Consider the following 15,000-nt stretch of genomic DNA (forward strand, 5'->3'; position numbering starts at 1 on the left):
TGAAAAGCAAAAAAAAAAATCATAAAATAAAACAGAAAAGGGTGAATAACTCCATGATACAAAAAAATAAAAAATAATAATAATAATATTAACAAATTAATCCATTTCATATGAAAAGGGTTAAATTAATGCTAATACAAAGGCAGTGATTAAGTGCAAACCTCAGTAGAGTAAAGTCCTTTACAATATTGTTTGTGGAAAAATACTCATTTCTGGCTACAACACATGTAATTAATGGACAGCTATATATGCGTGTGTATGTGTGAATGATGTAAGTAAGCAAGTGAACATCTACATGAATGTATTAATGAAATATGTAGGTATGCATATGTACATGCATTAAAAATCACAAAGTAGGCACACAATCATACAAAAAAGTATATGTGCAAACATGCATGAAAAGAATACAAGTATATATATGCCATAGACATAAATATTCCTATTATGTAAAACTTCAAACCATGCTAATGAAGTGAGATCAGTTGCCATACTCTGATAACAGTACCTGGTATTGTTGTCCTTTACAAAAAATATAAAAAATAAATACATAAACATTAAATAAAATCAAGCTGGAGCATTTCTGTTCTCAAAATGATGAGCTCCAGTTACTACACATGAGGACTATTGTATTTGATAAGGGATATTAACTGTACCCTTATCCTATTAACCTAAAAAAAAAGGTAACAAATCTCAAAGGTATTGACACTACTGGCAGAATCTGAACCCATATCCTATGTCTTTTTGATGCACTGTGCCTGCAGTACACCGTTGCTGCACCTCTTCTACAAGGAGAAGTTTACCCCATAACTCTTTCTACAGCTCTCATATATTATCAAAGGATGCAAAATCTATCTAAAGATACCCCATTAAGTTTGTTCAAATGATATAATTTCTTGCAATTCCTGTACACATTATATCTATTATTTACTGTAGTTACTAAGTAAAAAATCTGTCCAGCATACCTGTTATAGTTAGTATCAATAGTTTGTTAACAAGAACTTTTTAAAATGTTCTTTTAAGCAAGATACTATAAATCACTCCACAAATACAAAATGCTTTTGCTTACACATTACTCCATTAATTTCCAGTCATATTAACCATGGAACAACATAAGGTACTGAAAGTTCTTAAAAAAGAAAAAAAAAAGTGTTTTGCCATACAGGGTGTACAGAGGAAAAGTCTATAACAAAGTCTTATATTAAATGTTATAAAGAAAAATGCTGTGTATTTAAAAAAGGGAATAGAATAAATAAATAGGTAAAATCAACATAAAATGGCATGTCTTGCATAATACAACCATAATACCATTGACAAAATATTACTATGTTCTAGATTTGTAACAGCAATAAAAAAAAAAAAAAAAAAAAAAACTGACTAATTTTCCATAATTGCTGAATTACCTCATCAGTGATTATACAGTCATTCCAAACAAATTAATGAATCAAATAGATTTTTCCTATTTTACTAGAACTTTTCCATAAGAAGATAAAAAGATGGCAGTATCAATCATAATATTTTTTGAGGTAAGTTCTGATAGACTTCTAACTAAACAGAGAATGCAAATAAGTATTAAAAATATGCATTATGTAAAACAAAAATGCCTTCTAACATGCAATAAAGTTCACTTGTGTAGAACCATCATGGTCTTTTGGAAGGTATTGCGTTATAGCTTGTTATGAGACGTCTTTAATATTATATTAAATTTACGTTTGACTGTGAAGGGGAAAGGTTGTCTGTGTCTTCATGCTTTTAACAGAAATTAGTTGATACTGCAGATATTAAAATTCATAGAAGAGTAAAACTTTTAAAAGTTAAAGTGACTCAGTTATCGTAAAACTTAAAAGACAGGACTTGCAATTATTGATATGTTTTGCCCTCTATCTAATCTCTGAGATGAGTAATACTAAATAAGTATTTAAAAAAGCACAAACTTCATGATCAGATAATCGTCTCAAACATTTTGTAACTTTGTAAATGCTATTAACCAAACATTTTTTCTGCATCTTAATGTTAGAACACTAGTTATTCCCCTTAGAACACATCCTTAGTTGAGCAGCATTTAATCTGCATAAATATAAAATATCTTTTAGAACATTGATTTCAGGTTAATGATAACTGATCATACATAGCAAATAACCAGAAGAGTTGTACTGTTAGTGCAAAAAATAAAAAGTAGGTCCAGAGATATTTTAGGCACAAAGATACCTAAAATACAGGTATCAAGTACACACTTCATGGTGTAAATTGTAATTACTGAATACTTTTACAACACAAAAAATGTGAAGTGCCATTGTTGAATATTTTCTATTTGTTTTAATACTCTTTAGTGATCTTTGTCAACAAAATATGATACCAGAAAGGTTCAACCTTGATTGTAATTATTGTTATTGCTAGGCTGATAAATTTGGAAAATATGAAACTCAAAATCCCATACACAACTATTTGGCTAATTCTGAACTTTTTTACTTGACAACAAAAAATATTTTGAAGTCAACACAAAATGGAGGATGATTAGTTTTATGTCTCAAAATCACAAGGGATAGGATAGTGCCTTAAAAAAACTCTTCTTACAAAATCTATTAGGCCATCATTAATCACAAGACTTACCATTTTGATTTTCGTAAATAGGAAAGAAATTTGTAAATATCAGTGCTTGAAAGTTACACATTATACTGAATTCTGAACTTACAATTCAAATGAATTCCGCTAGAACTTGGTTTAAAAGTTCGCTGTCAGCATCAAATTTACTAGTAGTTCTGCTAGAACCGTAATTAAACCATACACATATTCGGTGTATATAATGCAATATATAATTTTATGGTTATCTAAATGCATCTTGTCCTCTCCTCTTACATATTTTGAACTGGTACAGAATTTTGAAAGAAGTGTACAATTTTACTTAATGAAAAGTTTGTTATATAAAAAGAATTTTATCATACAAAATCTAAACTGTATAAACATATAGACATACAAACTAACTAGTTCACACATGATTAATGATAATGTTTGCAAGATTTGTTAACTAATAGTCTAACATACTGATTCTTTCAATAGCTATGGAAACCACAAGCCTTCACCCAAGAAACATGAGTAGTTTTAGTTATCTATGTATTATTTTGCATAGTGATGTCTTTATCTTTACATTCATTGAAAGGGTTATCACAATGGATTTTTTTTTTTTTTAGAATTAAAAAAGAGAAAAAGAAAAAAGAAAAAAAAAGGCATGTTGTGTGTGTATGAGTGTGTATGTACACAAGTGGATGAGGTTCCAAAGATAGAGGATTTTATTTTATTTTATTTTAACATAAATATCACGTATGGCTGTTACAAAATTTGAATAAAAGGTAAAATGCCATCAGTATTTTTCCACTTAAAGTGCACCTGCATGTGATAAGTGCATGAGCATTCACAAACAATAAAACTCTATGAATATAAAAGAATTAAAAGGCAACTTATCATTAAAACCTTGAAAAATTACTTTAATTACTTTCATTATACATATATATGTGCCAAGTGTTACATCAGTCAATAAATAACCATGCAAACCATACAGAAAATTTCATGTGGCAGTGAAGTGTGAAGATGAATATAGCTGATGAGACCTCACATTTGTTCTTAAATGAGAAAAATAGGTCACAGTGTTAACTCTAGTTTTATGATGGAGGTCAAACATTTAACTGAAAATCTTTCTTGATTAACAAACAGTAGCTAATGTAGACAATATTAACATCAGAAGAACTCGTACATGAAAATGTTTATAACTCACATGAGCATCGGAAAATCATCAGAAAAAAAAGAAAATAGGAAATAATGAAGTAAAATGAGCCTTTTCATTCTCATTCTACCCATTAAAAGCAGATCTTTACAATATGAGTTACTGTTCAACATTTGCGAAAAGTGAGCTTGCTAGCGCAGTAAAACAACATAAGAACAATGCTCTACACTACAATATTTACCTGACATAGTAAATATGAAAGATGGGGAGAAGAAGGCAAGCTCTGCGGTGTAATTCCATTTAAATAACATGTTTAATATTCACAAACATGATTTTTTTTTTTTTTTTTTTTTTTTTTACTATTTTCATTTAGAGTGAGATGGTGCAACCGTTACCATAAGCAGAAGCTTTAGAATCACATTCATAAATATAACAGTATTGGCTCTTTTTAAGCCTGCCTCAGTAACACTTATCCAATTGATTTTCACTTCCTCCTTTTCATTCAATATAGGTGCAAGAGTGACTTACTCTTCAAGTGATTCTCTATATCATTTCAAAATCTATGCACACAATTATATAATCTTTAATGGTATCATTTGTTTTATGACAGTCTGTGTGAGGAATTTACTACCCACTTCTTTCACAGCAATCTCTGTGTTGTGTAGTTAAACACTAAACTACACTTCATCATGTCTTCTATTTTTTTGTAGTAATAATTATTCATGAATTTATACCATACATATCTTTCATACCTTTCAAAGTTTCCATCACTTTGAAACATTTTTTCTTTTTCTGAGGTGAAAGCATCCACCGTAAGTGTTCTGTAAAATTATCTAAATATCAGTAAAAGTCTGTGTATGAATTAAACATACACCCCTGATGACTGGTAAAATGTGAAAATTGATACTAAGGTATTCATTAAGTTACTAAACAGGCATTGAAGTTCACACTGTTTCCTGGACACTTGCTCCTATCTCATATCAATAGAATGATTGAACATGCCTAAGTGTTACTTCTAGTTTCCATTCTATATGATAGATCAGAGCCTGGGTTTATAAATTAACCATGACTAGCAGTACAGCAGTGATAAGGTCAGTGGAATAGCCTCTACAATACTAATATTATGTAACATTAATCTCTCCTACTCTTTCACTTTTTTTGCAAAAACTTCTGCAGTGCGTGTGTTTTTGCATTAAATAACGGAGACTTTCGTTTCAAACCGGGAGATCTAAACCAGCAGATTCTGAATTCTGTATTGCCTCGTTGTAACGACATAACAAGAGTCACACATGCAACTGTAAATATTGGTCTCTTCTCTACCTCTCTCTGTTCCCAGTAGCTACACAACAGGAGGAGAATTCTTCTATCCAAAGCTCATTTCAATAACCAATAACAAGTAATCATAAGAAACAAGTAGACAAAAAAAGTATCAGTTTCAAAGATTACAAAAATATACAGCTCGCCTCATTTCAAAAGACAAGAAATGAGAGGTCATCAAAAAAAATCTGACATATGGGTGAGAGATAAAATTATCCTCTACATCAAATACTTTGTATTCAAACATATTTGCATTTTTTATTCTATTTTTAAAACATCTACTTGTATGAATTATACCCCAACAGGAAGTAAATAATAATGACAATAATAATAATGATAGTAATTATAATAACAATGATATTAATGATGGTAAAAATAATACCAATTATTATTATAATAATAGAAATAATATCAAAAGTAATACACTAAAATAAGCCACAAAAGACTGTTATATTCAGATAAAAAAAAATCCACAATGTATGTTCTTTAAAAAATCTAATGCAGATAATTCAAGCTGATAATCTCCAAGTCTGAAAATTTAAATTCCACACACATACACATAAAAAAGAAATGCAAATATGAAAAGGATGTACTTACATATCTAACCCAACCCAATGATATAAGTCAACATAAAGACTACAGGATAATGGCAGTTTGTATTATGATAAAGAACAAGACGCAACTTAATCTTACAGTCCAACTGGCACCAAGTAATCCAGTTTTTAAAAATCTTCCTCGGGTAAAACAGCACGAGAAATGGTTGACCAAAATACGCAAGGAGATAAATACTTCAGAATTATCTCCTTTATTAGAATGATACAAAGCAAAACAAATTATAGAATAACATCCTCATATTTTTTAATCATACAGTCAAGTGTTGCTTCAGAAAATAATCATAAACTAAAAAAATATCCAAGCATTCATATAGATATCATGTATTCAAGAAACATCACACAACATTCTTACAGTATTATAGATATTAAACAATATACCTGAGCTCAGTCAATGAGCTATCACATCAAACACCACTTACAGAATTTCATGTTTCTAATGATCACACTATAGGTATTACAAAAAGTATGAAGAGAGAGAGAATGAGAGTGTGTGAACAAAAAGGATATTGTCTTAGAAGCCATCTTTCTCATCATAGGGAAAAAAGGAAAAAATTCCCCCATCAATAAATATTTTCCCCCTAAAATATTCTTAATAACTGGGTCTCAAACAGAAAGAGACAACCTACGTTGGGCACGTTCAACATGTTCTGAGATTATGACGCTTATCAGAATGGTCGCGTGGAGCAACTGAAACACATTTATTCCACATAAGTTTTCTTTCTTCACTTGAACAATTAGATACCTCAAATACATAACCATATTACCGAGCTGTATATATATATATGTATAAAATCCTTTAAAAAGAAAGGACTTTATTTTAAAAAGAGACAAACAAATCCACAATTTGGAGAAAAACCTACAAAAAATATAAGAAAAAAAGCTACTTCCCATGAGAACTCTTTGGGGCTCCCTATCACTCCCTTCCCTCCCTTGAGCACTTCACAGCCTGAGCCCCCAGGACGGCACGAGCAACTCAGCCCGCACTGCGACAGCGATGGCAAGCAGCAACGCCAGTAGAGAAGTCGCCGTTCCACTGCTGCTGCCACTGCCACTTGAGTCACTGATGGAGGCCTTGCCATAGGACGGGTTTTGGATGTTGTTGGGACAGCCGAGCCAGTAGGGTGCCGAGAGGGCGGGTGACTTGGGCTTCACCTTCATACGCAGGTCATCGAACTCCCAGAACACTTTGCCTTTGAAGAAGTAAGTGGTTCCTGGGGGGAGGATGAAAAAAGGGTAATTTTCATAACTATAGATATATATTATGTGTATCATAAATTAATAAATAATAATGATCAGAACAGAAATACATATTAAGATAAAATACAGAATTCTTCAAAATTTATTTTCTTAAACTTAAGGCACTGACCCTGTATTATCTCTAATTCAAACTTGTAAATCCCTCTATCAAGATATCTCAACATCTTTAAGGTATTGTCTACAACCCAGCAGAACCTACCACCCCAAACAACACTCACCGTTATATTTAAAGGCCGAGTCAATGCTATAAGGGACGCCGCTCCACATGACCATGTCCCTCGGATAATCAAGCTCAACATTTTGCACAGATTCGTCAAACCTAGTAATGGAAAAAGGAATAAAATTCAAATCAATCATTGTGATTCATACAGGGAAAAGAATGGAGGTGAAGAAAGTCTTCATTTAGTAAGTCAATCAGATTCAATTTAACAATAAAAACAAGCAGAAAAATGCTGAATATTGTTTTTCACTCATCTAAAATGTATGATATACTTAATTTCTAACAATTCAGGCAGCAACAATTATAAAACATCTTCTACTAAGTACATTTAATTTCATATCAAATTTTGACAGTGAAACCAAGTAAATAGCAAGAAAATTCAAATCCTTATCAAATCTTGAACAGACAGACACAGACAGGCAGAAAAGGAAATACCATTTTACCCCAACAAAGGCAAACTCGCTCACCTCCAGTACATCGTGTCAGCAAAGATGTAGGTCCTCCCGTTGTGTCCCCAGACGAAGGCAGCGTCCACTTTCTTGAGGTCTTCTGGCAGCCCTAGGTGTTTGAGGAGACCAGTCTTGAGCAGCCGGTGGTTTCCTTGGCAAACGTAGTAGCGGTTGCCTGAGATAGAGATGGTTGATGGTAAGTATTGGGTGGCAAGGATATTTTGATGATTAATAACAAGCTTGGCAATATGTAATGTATTTCTTCAATAAAGAGAGAACTTTCATGGCTGCCCAAATGTATCTTATATGAAATTCTTATAGTTTGTATTGTAACATTTATTTGAATATCTAAGAATTAAATCAGCACATGATCCTCCACTGATTCACCACAAATATACAATATCTAAAACTCTCAAAAAATAAATAAAAGAATAAATAAATCATCCAAAGAGTCACTCACCAATGAAGAAGACAATGTTTGTGTCGGGCCTTTCATAGACGGCATCGACTCTCGTGAGGTTTTTCGGCAGAATCGCCCAGAATCGCGTGATTTCGGCTGGGTAGTTGGGACGCAGGTTGCCCACCGGATCCAGTCGCCAGAAGTACTGGAAAAAAAATCAGAAATGAATCTGATGTCCTAAACTGTCTTCCATTAATGTTTTAATCTACTCTTACGAAAAGGGCATATAGATTCCTATTGAAACAATTTCTAGATATATTAGCTTATAAAGAATTAATAGATTCACTTCCCCTTGACACAACTAATCTCATGACACTCACTTTCCCCTTAATGCAGTCACCCTCATGACACTCTCCTTCCCCTTGATGCAATCACCCTCATGGCACTCACCTTCCCCTTGACACAACTATTTCATGGCATTCCCCTTCCCCTTGACACAATCAAACTCATGAACCCCTTGACACAACAACCCTCATGACAATTACCTTCCCCTTGATGCAACTACCCTCATGACACTCTCCTTCCCCTTGACACAACAACCCTCACGGCATTCCCCTTCCCCTTGACACAATCAAACTCATGAACCCCTTGACATAACAACCCTCATGACAATTACCTTCCCCTTGACGCAACTACCCTCATGACACTCTCCTTCCCCTTGACACAACAACCCTCACGGCACTCACCTTCCCCGTGACACAATCAAACTCATGAACCCCTTGATACAACAACCCTCATGACAATTACCTTCCCCTTGACACAACTACCCTCATGACACTCTTCTTCCCCTTGACACAACAACCCTCACGGCACTCACCTTCCCCTTGACACAATCAAACTCATGAACCCCTTGACACAACTACCCACATGACAATTACCTTCCCCTTGATGCAACTACCCTCATGACACTCTCCTTCCCCTTGACACAACAACCCTCACAGCACTCACCTTCCCCTTGACACAATCAAACTCATGAACCCCTTGGCATAACAACCCTCATGACAATTACCTTCCCCTTGACGCAACAGCCCTCATGGCACTCCCCTTTCCCTTGACACAACAACCCTCATGACACTCACCTTCCCCTTGAAGATGTAGACCTCCCTGCGGATGACCGAGAGGGCGTCATACTCGGTGTCACAGGTGTCGGGCTTCTCCGTGCTCTTGGGGGGGAGGATGGGTTTCTTGGGGGTTTCCTTCGGGGGGCGGTCGGTGGGGGGTTCCTTGGGCTTGGGGGCAGGGGGCGGCGGCTGCGTCGGGTAGTTCCAGTTCTCGTCGGCGCCTGCACGGGGAGGAGGAGGAGAGGGGAGGGGGAGGGGGGAAGGGGGAGTCGTTAATATTACCAATATTATCAGTATCATCATCAACATCAACATCAATTTCAATATCATCATCATCACCATCCATACATAAACATAAATAGATTTAGATATACAGACAGATAGCCAGAGCCAACAAAGTAAAGCAAATCACAAAAATGGAGATCAACCCGAGATTGAAAAAAAAAAGTAACGAGAATCCCCGCCGCGCCCCGGGGGGACTCACCATAGAGTTCCTGGATGCCCCTGACGTCGTCCTCGGGCAACTGGAAGGTCTCGGGGAACTTGATGAGGTAGGGTCCCATGAGCGCCCCCTCGACGTCCGAGTGGTAGAGGCCCAGCGCATGGCCGAGTTCGTGGGCCGCCGTGATGAACAGGCTCACGTGTTCCCAGGCTGCAAAGGGGGACAGAACAGTTTGAACACGAGGTGAACAGGCTGTGGTGAACAGGTTGTGTTGAACAGGTTATGGTGAACAGGTTGTGCTGAATATCGTGGAGAGGCGGAGATGCCGCTGTGAGGAGATTATGCGAAGAGATCAGCTGGGGAGAGACCCAGCTCGATCTTTGTGGTCCGCGCGGAGAGGGGGAGAGGGGAGAGTGTTCCCAAGATTTCTATGAGGGAAACTGTGGATACATTCGCGTGCTTTGTGGCCTCAGCGTCGAAGAGGAGACGCTGAGGCCCTTCTGGACAGTTTGATTGGAATAAAGCCGAAGAGATTTGTTTTTTTTTCCTGACTGGATAGGAATATTTTGAAAATGATCTGTTGGAAGACATCTGTTTCTAAACGCTGAATAACCAGACAGTTTGTTAAATAATTATAAATAATACATACATATTCATGCAATGGGGTGGAGATGTAAAAAATATTAAGTCTCTTTTCCTGTGAATTCGGTCACTTTAGCGTATGCGCATATGCATACAAGCAACACAGTACAAGTTAATGCAGCATAAATGCCAACACATGTAACCCGCCAAAGCACATACACACAAGAGACACAAAACCAACACATTCTCCACCCCCTCTGTCTGTCTGTCTGTATATCTGTGAAACAAGACAAACAGACAAACATAAACACACACTATATCATATATATGGAAGTAGACATTCACCGCGCTAAACAAACCGAAACGTCAGTAGCAAAGACCACCACAAAAAACACGCCATAAATCCTTCAGCGTTGACATTGGAAAATAAAGAGAGAAAAATCCCGCGAACTGAAGATGGCAACTGACATTTTTCAGACCGTTCTGATTAGAGACTTTCACACTCCCCATGCAAAAGCACACAGCGTCAGACGGATGAAAGAGCAAGCTGTTACAGAAGGGTTTTTTTTGTGCAAAGATAATTTTTAAAACTGTCACTGATGTGCTCTTTACAAAGCGTGCAGAGCGTGCGTCTGTATCTGTCTCTAAACAGTTATGAAGCTCTGGCTGTAATATCTCACTTTGAAATATATCTAGAACGTCTGTATCTGCTTCCTTAAGAGTTATTGAACTTGGAATGCATTATCTCAGCTTAATACAGTCAATATCAGTAATTATAAATGAACACAATGTTAACATGCAACTCCGCTACAATTCATCTGCCATTTCTGTGGTTACAAACAAACAAACAATGCAACTGCAATAACTATTTTGAATCTTTATCCATATCCATGATTATTAGTTACTATTAATCACTGTCGTATAATATATACAAATACTGATAATCTATATCATGCATAAATAAAATACAGTACAGCTACTCTTCACTGCAACATTAGATCATGAAAAATATGCAGCACAAGTTGAGCTTTTACTAATCATTTTCAATCCCAAGCAAAATATAAGAATTAAATCAACCAAAGTGATTATAAATGCGATACAAATACTTTTCATCACTAAAGCACAAACAAATACCATCTTTTTTTTACCAATCACTAGCAACATTGCCCATCATCAGACCATGCAATAAAATGCAATACGATTGAGCTATTATTTATACCTACTTAACCCCAGCACTAGCAACTATACCCCTCCCCCTAACCCCTTCCTTCCCTCCCCTAACCACCCAACCAACCAACCAACTTGCTACCACTCACTCACCACCATTTCCACCATCCACAAGCAAAAACCCATCACTAAATACGAGTCACGGAACCACAAACCACAACCAGCACCAGCTACCATTCGCCACTACTCCCAGCAACCAGGAAACCAAGCAACCAGCCAACCAACAACCACTTACTATTATCCGAGTCCTTGTGCTGCACCCACGGCTCCTGGTCGTCGAAGTGCATGTCCCCGCCCACGCCCGCGCCCGGATAGAACGCATGCGCAAGGGTTTTGCCCTGCCCGTCGAAGGGGTATCCGTCCCCGTGGTAGCCTCTGAGGGGGGAGCACTTGCTATGAGTTTGGCCACGGTGGGTGGGTGGGTGGGTGGGGGAGGTGGTATGAGTTTGGCCACGGTGGGTGGGTGGGTGGGGGAGGTGGTATGAGTTTGGGCACGGTGGGTGGGTGGGGGGGGGGGGGGGTGTGAGGTTGGGCACGGTGGGTGGGTGGGGGGGGGGGCGGGTGTGAGTTGGGGCACGGTGGGGGGGTGGGTGGGGGAGGTGGTATGAGTTTGGGCACGGTGGGTGGGTGGGTGGGGGAGGTGGTATGAGTTTGGGCACGGTGGGTGGGTGGGTGGGGGAGGTGGTGTGAGTTTGGGCACGGTGGGTGGGTGGGTGGGGGAGGTGGTGTGAGTTTGGGCACGGTGGGTGGGTGGGTGGGGGAGGTGGTACGGGTTTGGGCACGGTGGGTGGGTGGGTGGGGGCGGCGGTGTGAGTTTGGGCACGGTGGGGGTGGGTGGGGAGTGGTGTGAGTTTGGGCACGGTCGGTGGGTGGTGGGAGGTGGTACGAGTTTGGGCACGGTGGTGGTGGTGGGGGAGTGGTATGAGTTTGGCCACGGTGGGTGGGTGGGTGGGGAGGTGGTGTGAGTTTGGGCACGGTCGGTGGTGGGTGGGGAGGTGGTACGAGTTTGGGCACGGTGGGTGGTGGGTGGGGAGGTGGTATGAGTTTGGGCACGGTGGGTGGGTGGTGGTGAGGTGGTATGAGTTTGGGCACGGTGGGTGGTGGGTGGGGGAGGTGTGTGAGTTTGGCACGGTGGGTGGTGGTGGGGAGGTGGTGTGAGTTTGGGCACGGTCGGTGGGTGGGTGGGGGAGGTGGTACGAGTTTGGGCACGGTGGGTGGGTGGGTGGGGGAGGGGGGATGGGTTTGGCCACGGGGGGTGGGTGGGTGGGGGTGGGGGTGTGTGGTTGGGCACGGTCGGGGTGGTGGGGGAGTGGTACGAGTTTGGCACGGTGGGTGGGGGTGGGGAGGTGGTATGAGTTTGGCCACGGTGGGTGGGGGTGGGGGAGGTGGTATGAGTTTGGCCACGGTGGTGGGTGGGGGGGAGGTGGTATGAGTTTGGGCACGGTGGGTGGGTGGGTGGGGAGGTGGTATGAGTTTGGCCACGGTGGTGGCGGTGGGGAGGTGATATGAGTTGGGCACGGTGGGTGGGTGGGTGGGTGAGGTGGTATGAGTTTGGCACGGTGGGTGGGTGGATGGGGGTGGTATGAGTTTGGCCACGGTGGGTGGGTGGGTGGGGGAGGTGGTATGAGTTTGGCCACGGTGGGTGGGTGGGTGGGGGAGGTGGTGTGAGTTTGGGCACGGTCGGTGGGTGGGTGGGGGAGGTGGTATGAGTTTGGGCACGGTGGGTGGGTGGGTGGGGGAGGTGGTATGAGTTTGGGCACGGTGGGTGGGTGGGTGGGGGAGGTGGTATGAGTTTGGGCACGGTGGGTGGGTGGGTGGGGGAGGTGGTATGAGTTTGGGCACGGTGGGTGGGTGGGGGACGTGGTATGAGTTTGGGCACGGTGGGTGGGTGGGTGGGGGAGGTGGTATGAGTTTGGGCACGGTGGGTGGGTGGGGGAGGTGGTATGAGTTTGGGGAGGGTTTGGTATGAGTTTGTGGAGGTGGTATGAGTTTGGGCACGGTGGGTGGGTGGGTGGGGGAGGTGGTATGAGTTTGGGCACGGTGGGTGGGTGGGGGAGGTGGTATGAGTTTGGGCACGGTGGGTGGGTGGGTGGGGGAGGTGGTATGAGTTTGGGCACGGTGGGTGGGTGGGTGGGGGAGGTGGTATGAGTTTGGCCACGGTGGGTGGGTGGGTGGGGGAGGTGGTATGAGTTTGGGCACGGTGGGTGGGTGGGGGACGTGGTATGAGTTTGGGCACGGTGGGTGGGTGGGTGGGGGAGGTGGTATGAGTTAGGTGAGATCTGGTTTGAGTTTGGTATGAGTTAGGTGAGATATGGTATGAATTTGGTATGAGTTAGGTGAGATCTGGTATGAGTTTGGTATGAGTTAGGTGAGATCTGGCATGAGTTTGGTATGAGTTAGGTGAGATCTGGTATGAGTTAGGTGAGGCTCTGGTATGAGTTTGGTATGGAGTTGGTTAAGGTAAGTATGGCGTACTGAATTTTCGGAAGGATTAGGGAAATATGTTACGTGTTAGAATAATCAAATACTATGCTCATATGAGAATACATATATCTTTATTTCAACAGTATGTACCATAAATACAAATCTCAAATTCAATTTAGCGACAAAAGAACACTCCAAAGCGTAGAGTAAAAAACAAATACAATAGCAAATCGGAATCTAACAAAGACATACCGTTTGAAATCAATGATAATATCTGCTTGGTCAACATTGCGTTCCAGTTCTAAAAATACGAGTCTGGAGGCACGATCCCAAACCTGTTACAGAGACAAATATAAAGGTTAATAAAACTGACTAATAAAATGCATATCATCATACACACACACACACACACACACACACACACACACATACACACACGCACACGCACACACACACACATACACACACACACAAACACGCACGCACACATACACACGCACAAACACACAAACACACACACACACGCACACGCTCGAGCGCGCGTACAAAAATTTTACAAAATAAAACACTAACACACTATATATATCACAACACAGAAGAAAAAAGTAGGTACATCCAATTACACATAAAACACATACATGATGCCAATCACATAAAACCAACGCCATTAATTAATGATATAATTTCTATTCAGAAAACGTTAATAACAACCAGGCATACACTTTTATTCCTTTCCAAAATAATGGATGAGCTAAAACCCATCAATCAATACCACATAACGATACCAATAATATGAATGAAGAAAAAGAAAAAAGTCCTCAATACACACCAATGAAACCCTCCCCCCCCCAAAAAAAAAAAAAAAAGTATCCCAAGAGGGGAAACTAACCTAAACCTACAAGCGAAGAGAGACGGCAAGGAATCCTACCTCTGTGGCGAGTCTGAACTCTCTCTGAATCTCCCATCTGGTCAGGTGATCCGGCTGGCCCGTTTTCTCCCTGATTTTGGTCGGGTAGGTTCGGATCCTGTGAAGAGAAGAGGCGAGGGGGTCATTAACATGTCGGTAGTGACCTGTCGGGTATCATGGATCATGCATATAACAACAATGCCTGAGAGGTGAATCTCATGACGAGTTTGCTCATAGTTATACGCATGACTCATTTGCATCTTTACGCACACAAACACACGCGCATATGCACATACACGTACACAACCACTATTGCCAAACATGT

The 15,000-nt window shown here is 40.3% G+C and overlaps 1 protein-coding gene across 1 annotated transcript in view; it reads right to left on the bottom strand.

Moving 5' to 3' along the window:
• Positions 1-4,047: 4,047 nt before the first annotated feature.
• The window catches only part of LOC122248028 (matrix metalloproteinase-25), a 368,791-nt gene continuing 357,838 nt past the window's right edge, over positions 4,048-15,000 (bottom strand). The window contains exons 4-12 of the mRNA XM_086548269.1: positions 14,697-14,793; positions 14,021-14,103; positions 11,580-11,719; positions 9,578-9,745; positions 9,112-9,314; positions 8,033-8,177; positions 7,591-7,747; positions 7,122-7,222; positions 4,048-6,857 (exon numbers count right to left, since the gene is read on the bottom strand). Coding sequence (XP_086404395.1) covers positions 6,586-6,857; positions 7,122-7,222; positions 7,591-7,747; positions 8,033-8,177; positions 9,112-9,314; positions 9,578-9,745; positions 11,580-11,719; positions 14,021-14,103; positions 14,697-14,793 — 1,366 coding nt within the window. The 3' untranslated portion in view covers positions 4,048-6,585. The remainder of the gene's footprint in view (positions 6,858-7,121; positions 7,223-7,590; positions 7,748-8,032; positions 8,178-9,111; positions 9,315-9,577; positions 9,746-11,579; positions 11,720-14,020; positions 14,104-14,696; positions 14,794-15,000) is intronic.

Source organism: Penaeus japonicus, unplaced genomic scaffold (genome assembly GCF_977035675.1).
Source record: "Penaeus japonicus unplaced genomic scaffold, GWHDUDI00000001_assembly GWHDUDI00000020, whole genome shotgun sequence".
Taxonomy (NCBI): domain Eukaryota; kingdom Metazoa; phylum Arthropoda; class Malacostraca; order Decapoda; family Penaeidae; genus Penaeus; species Penaeus japonicus.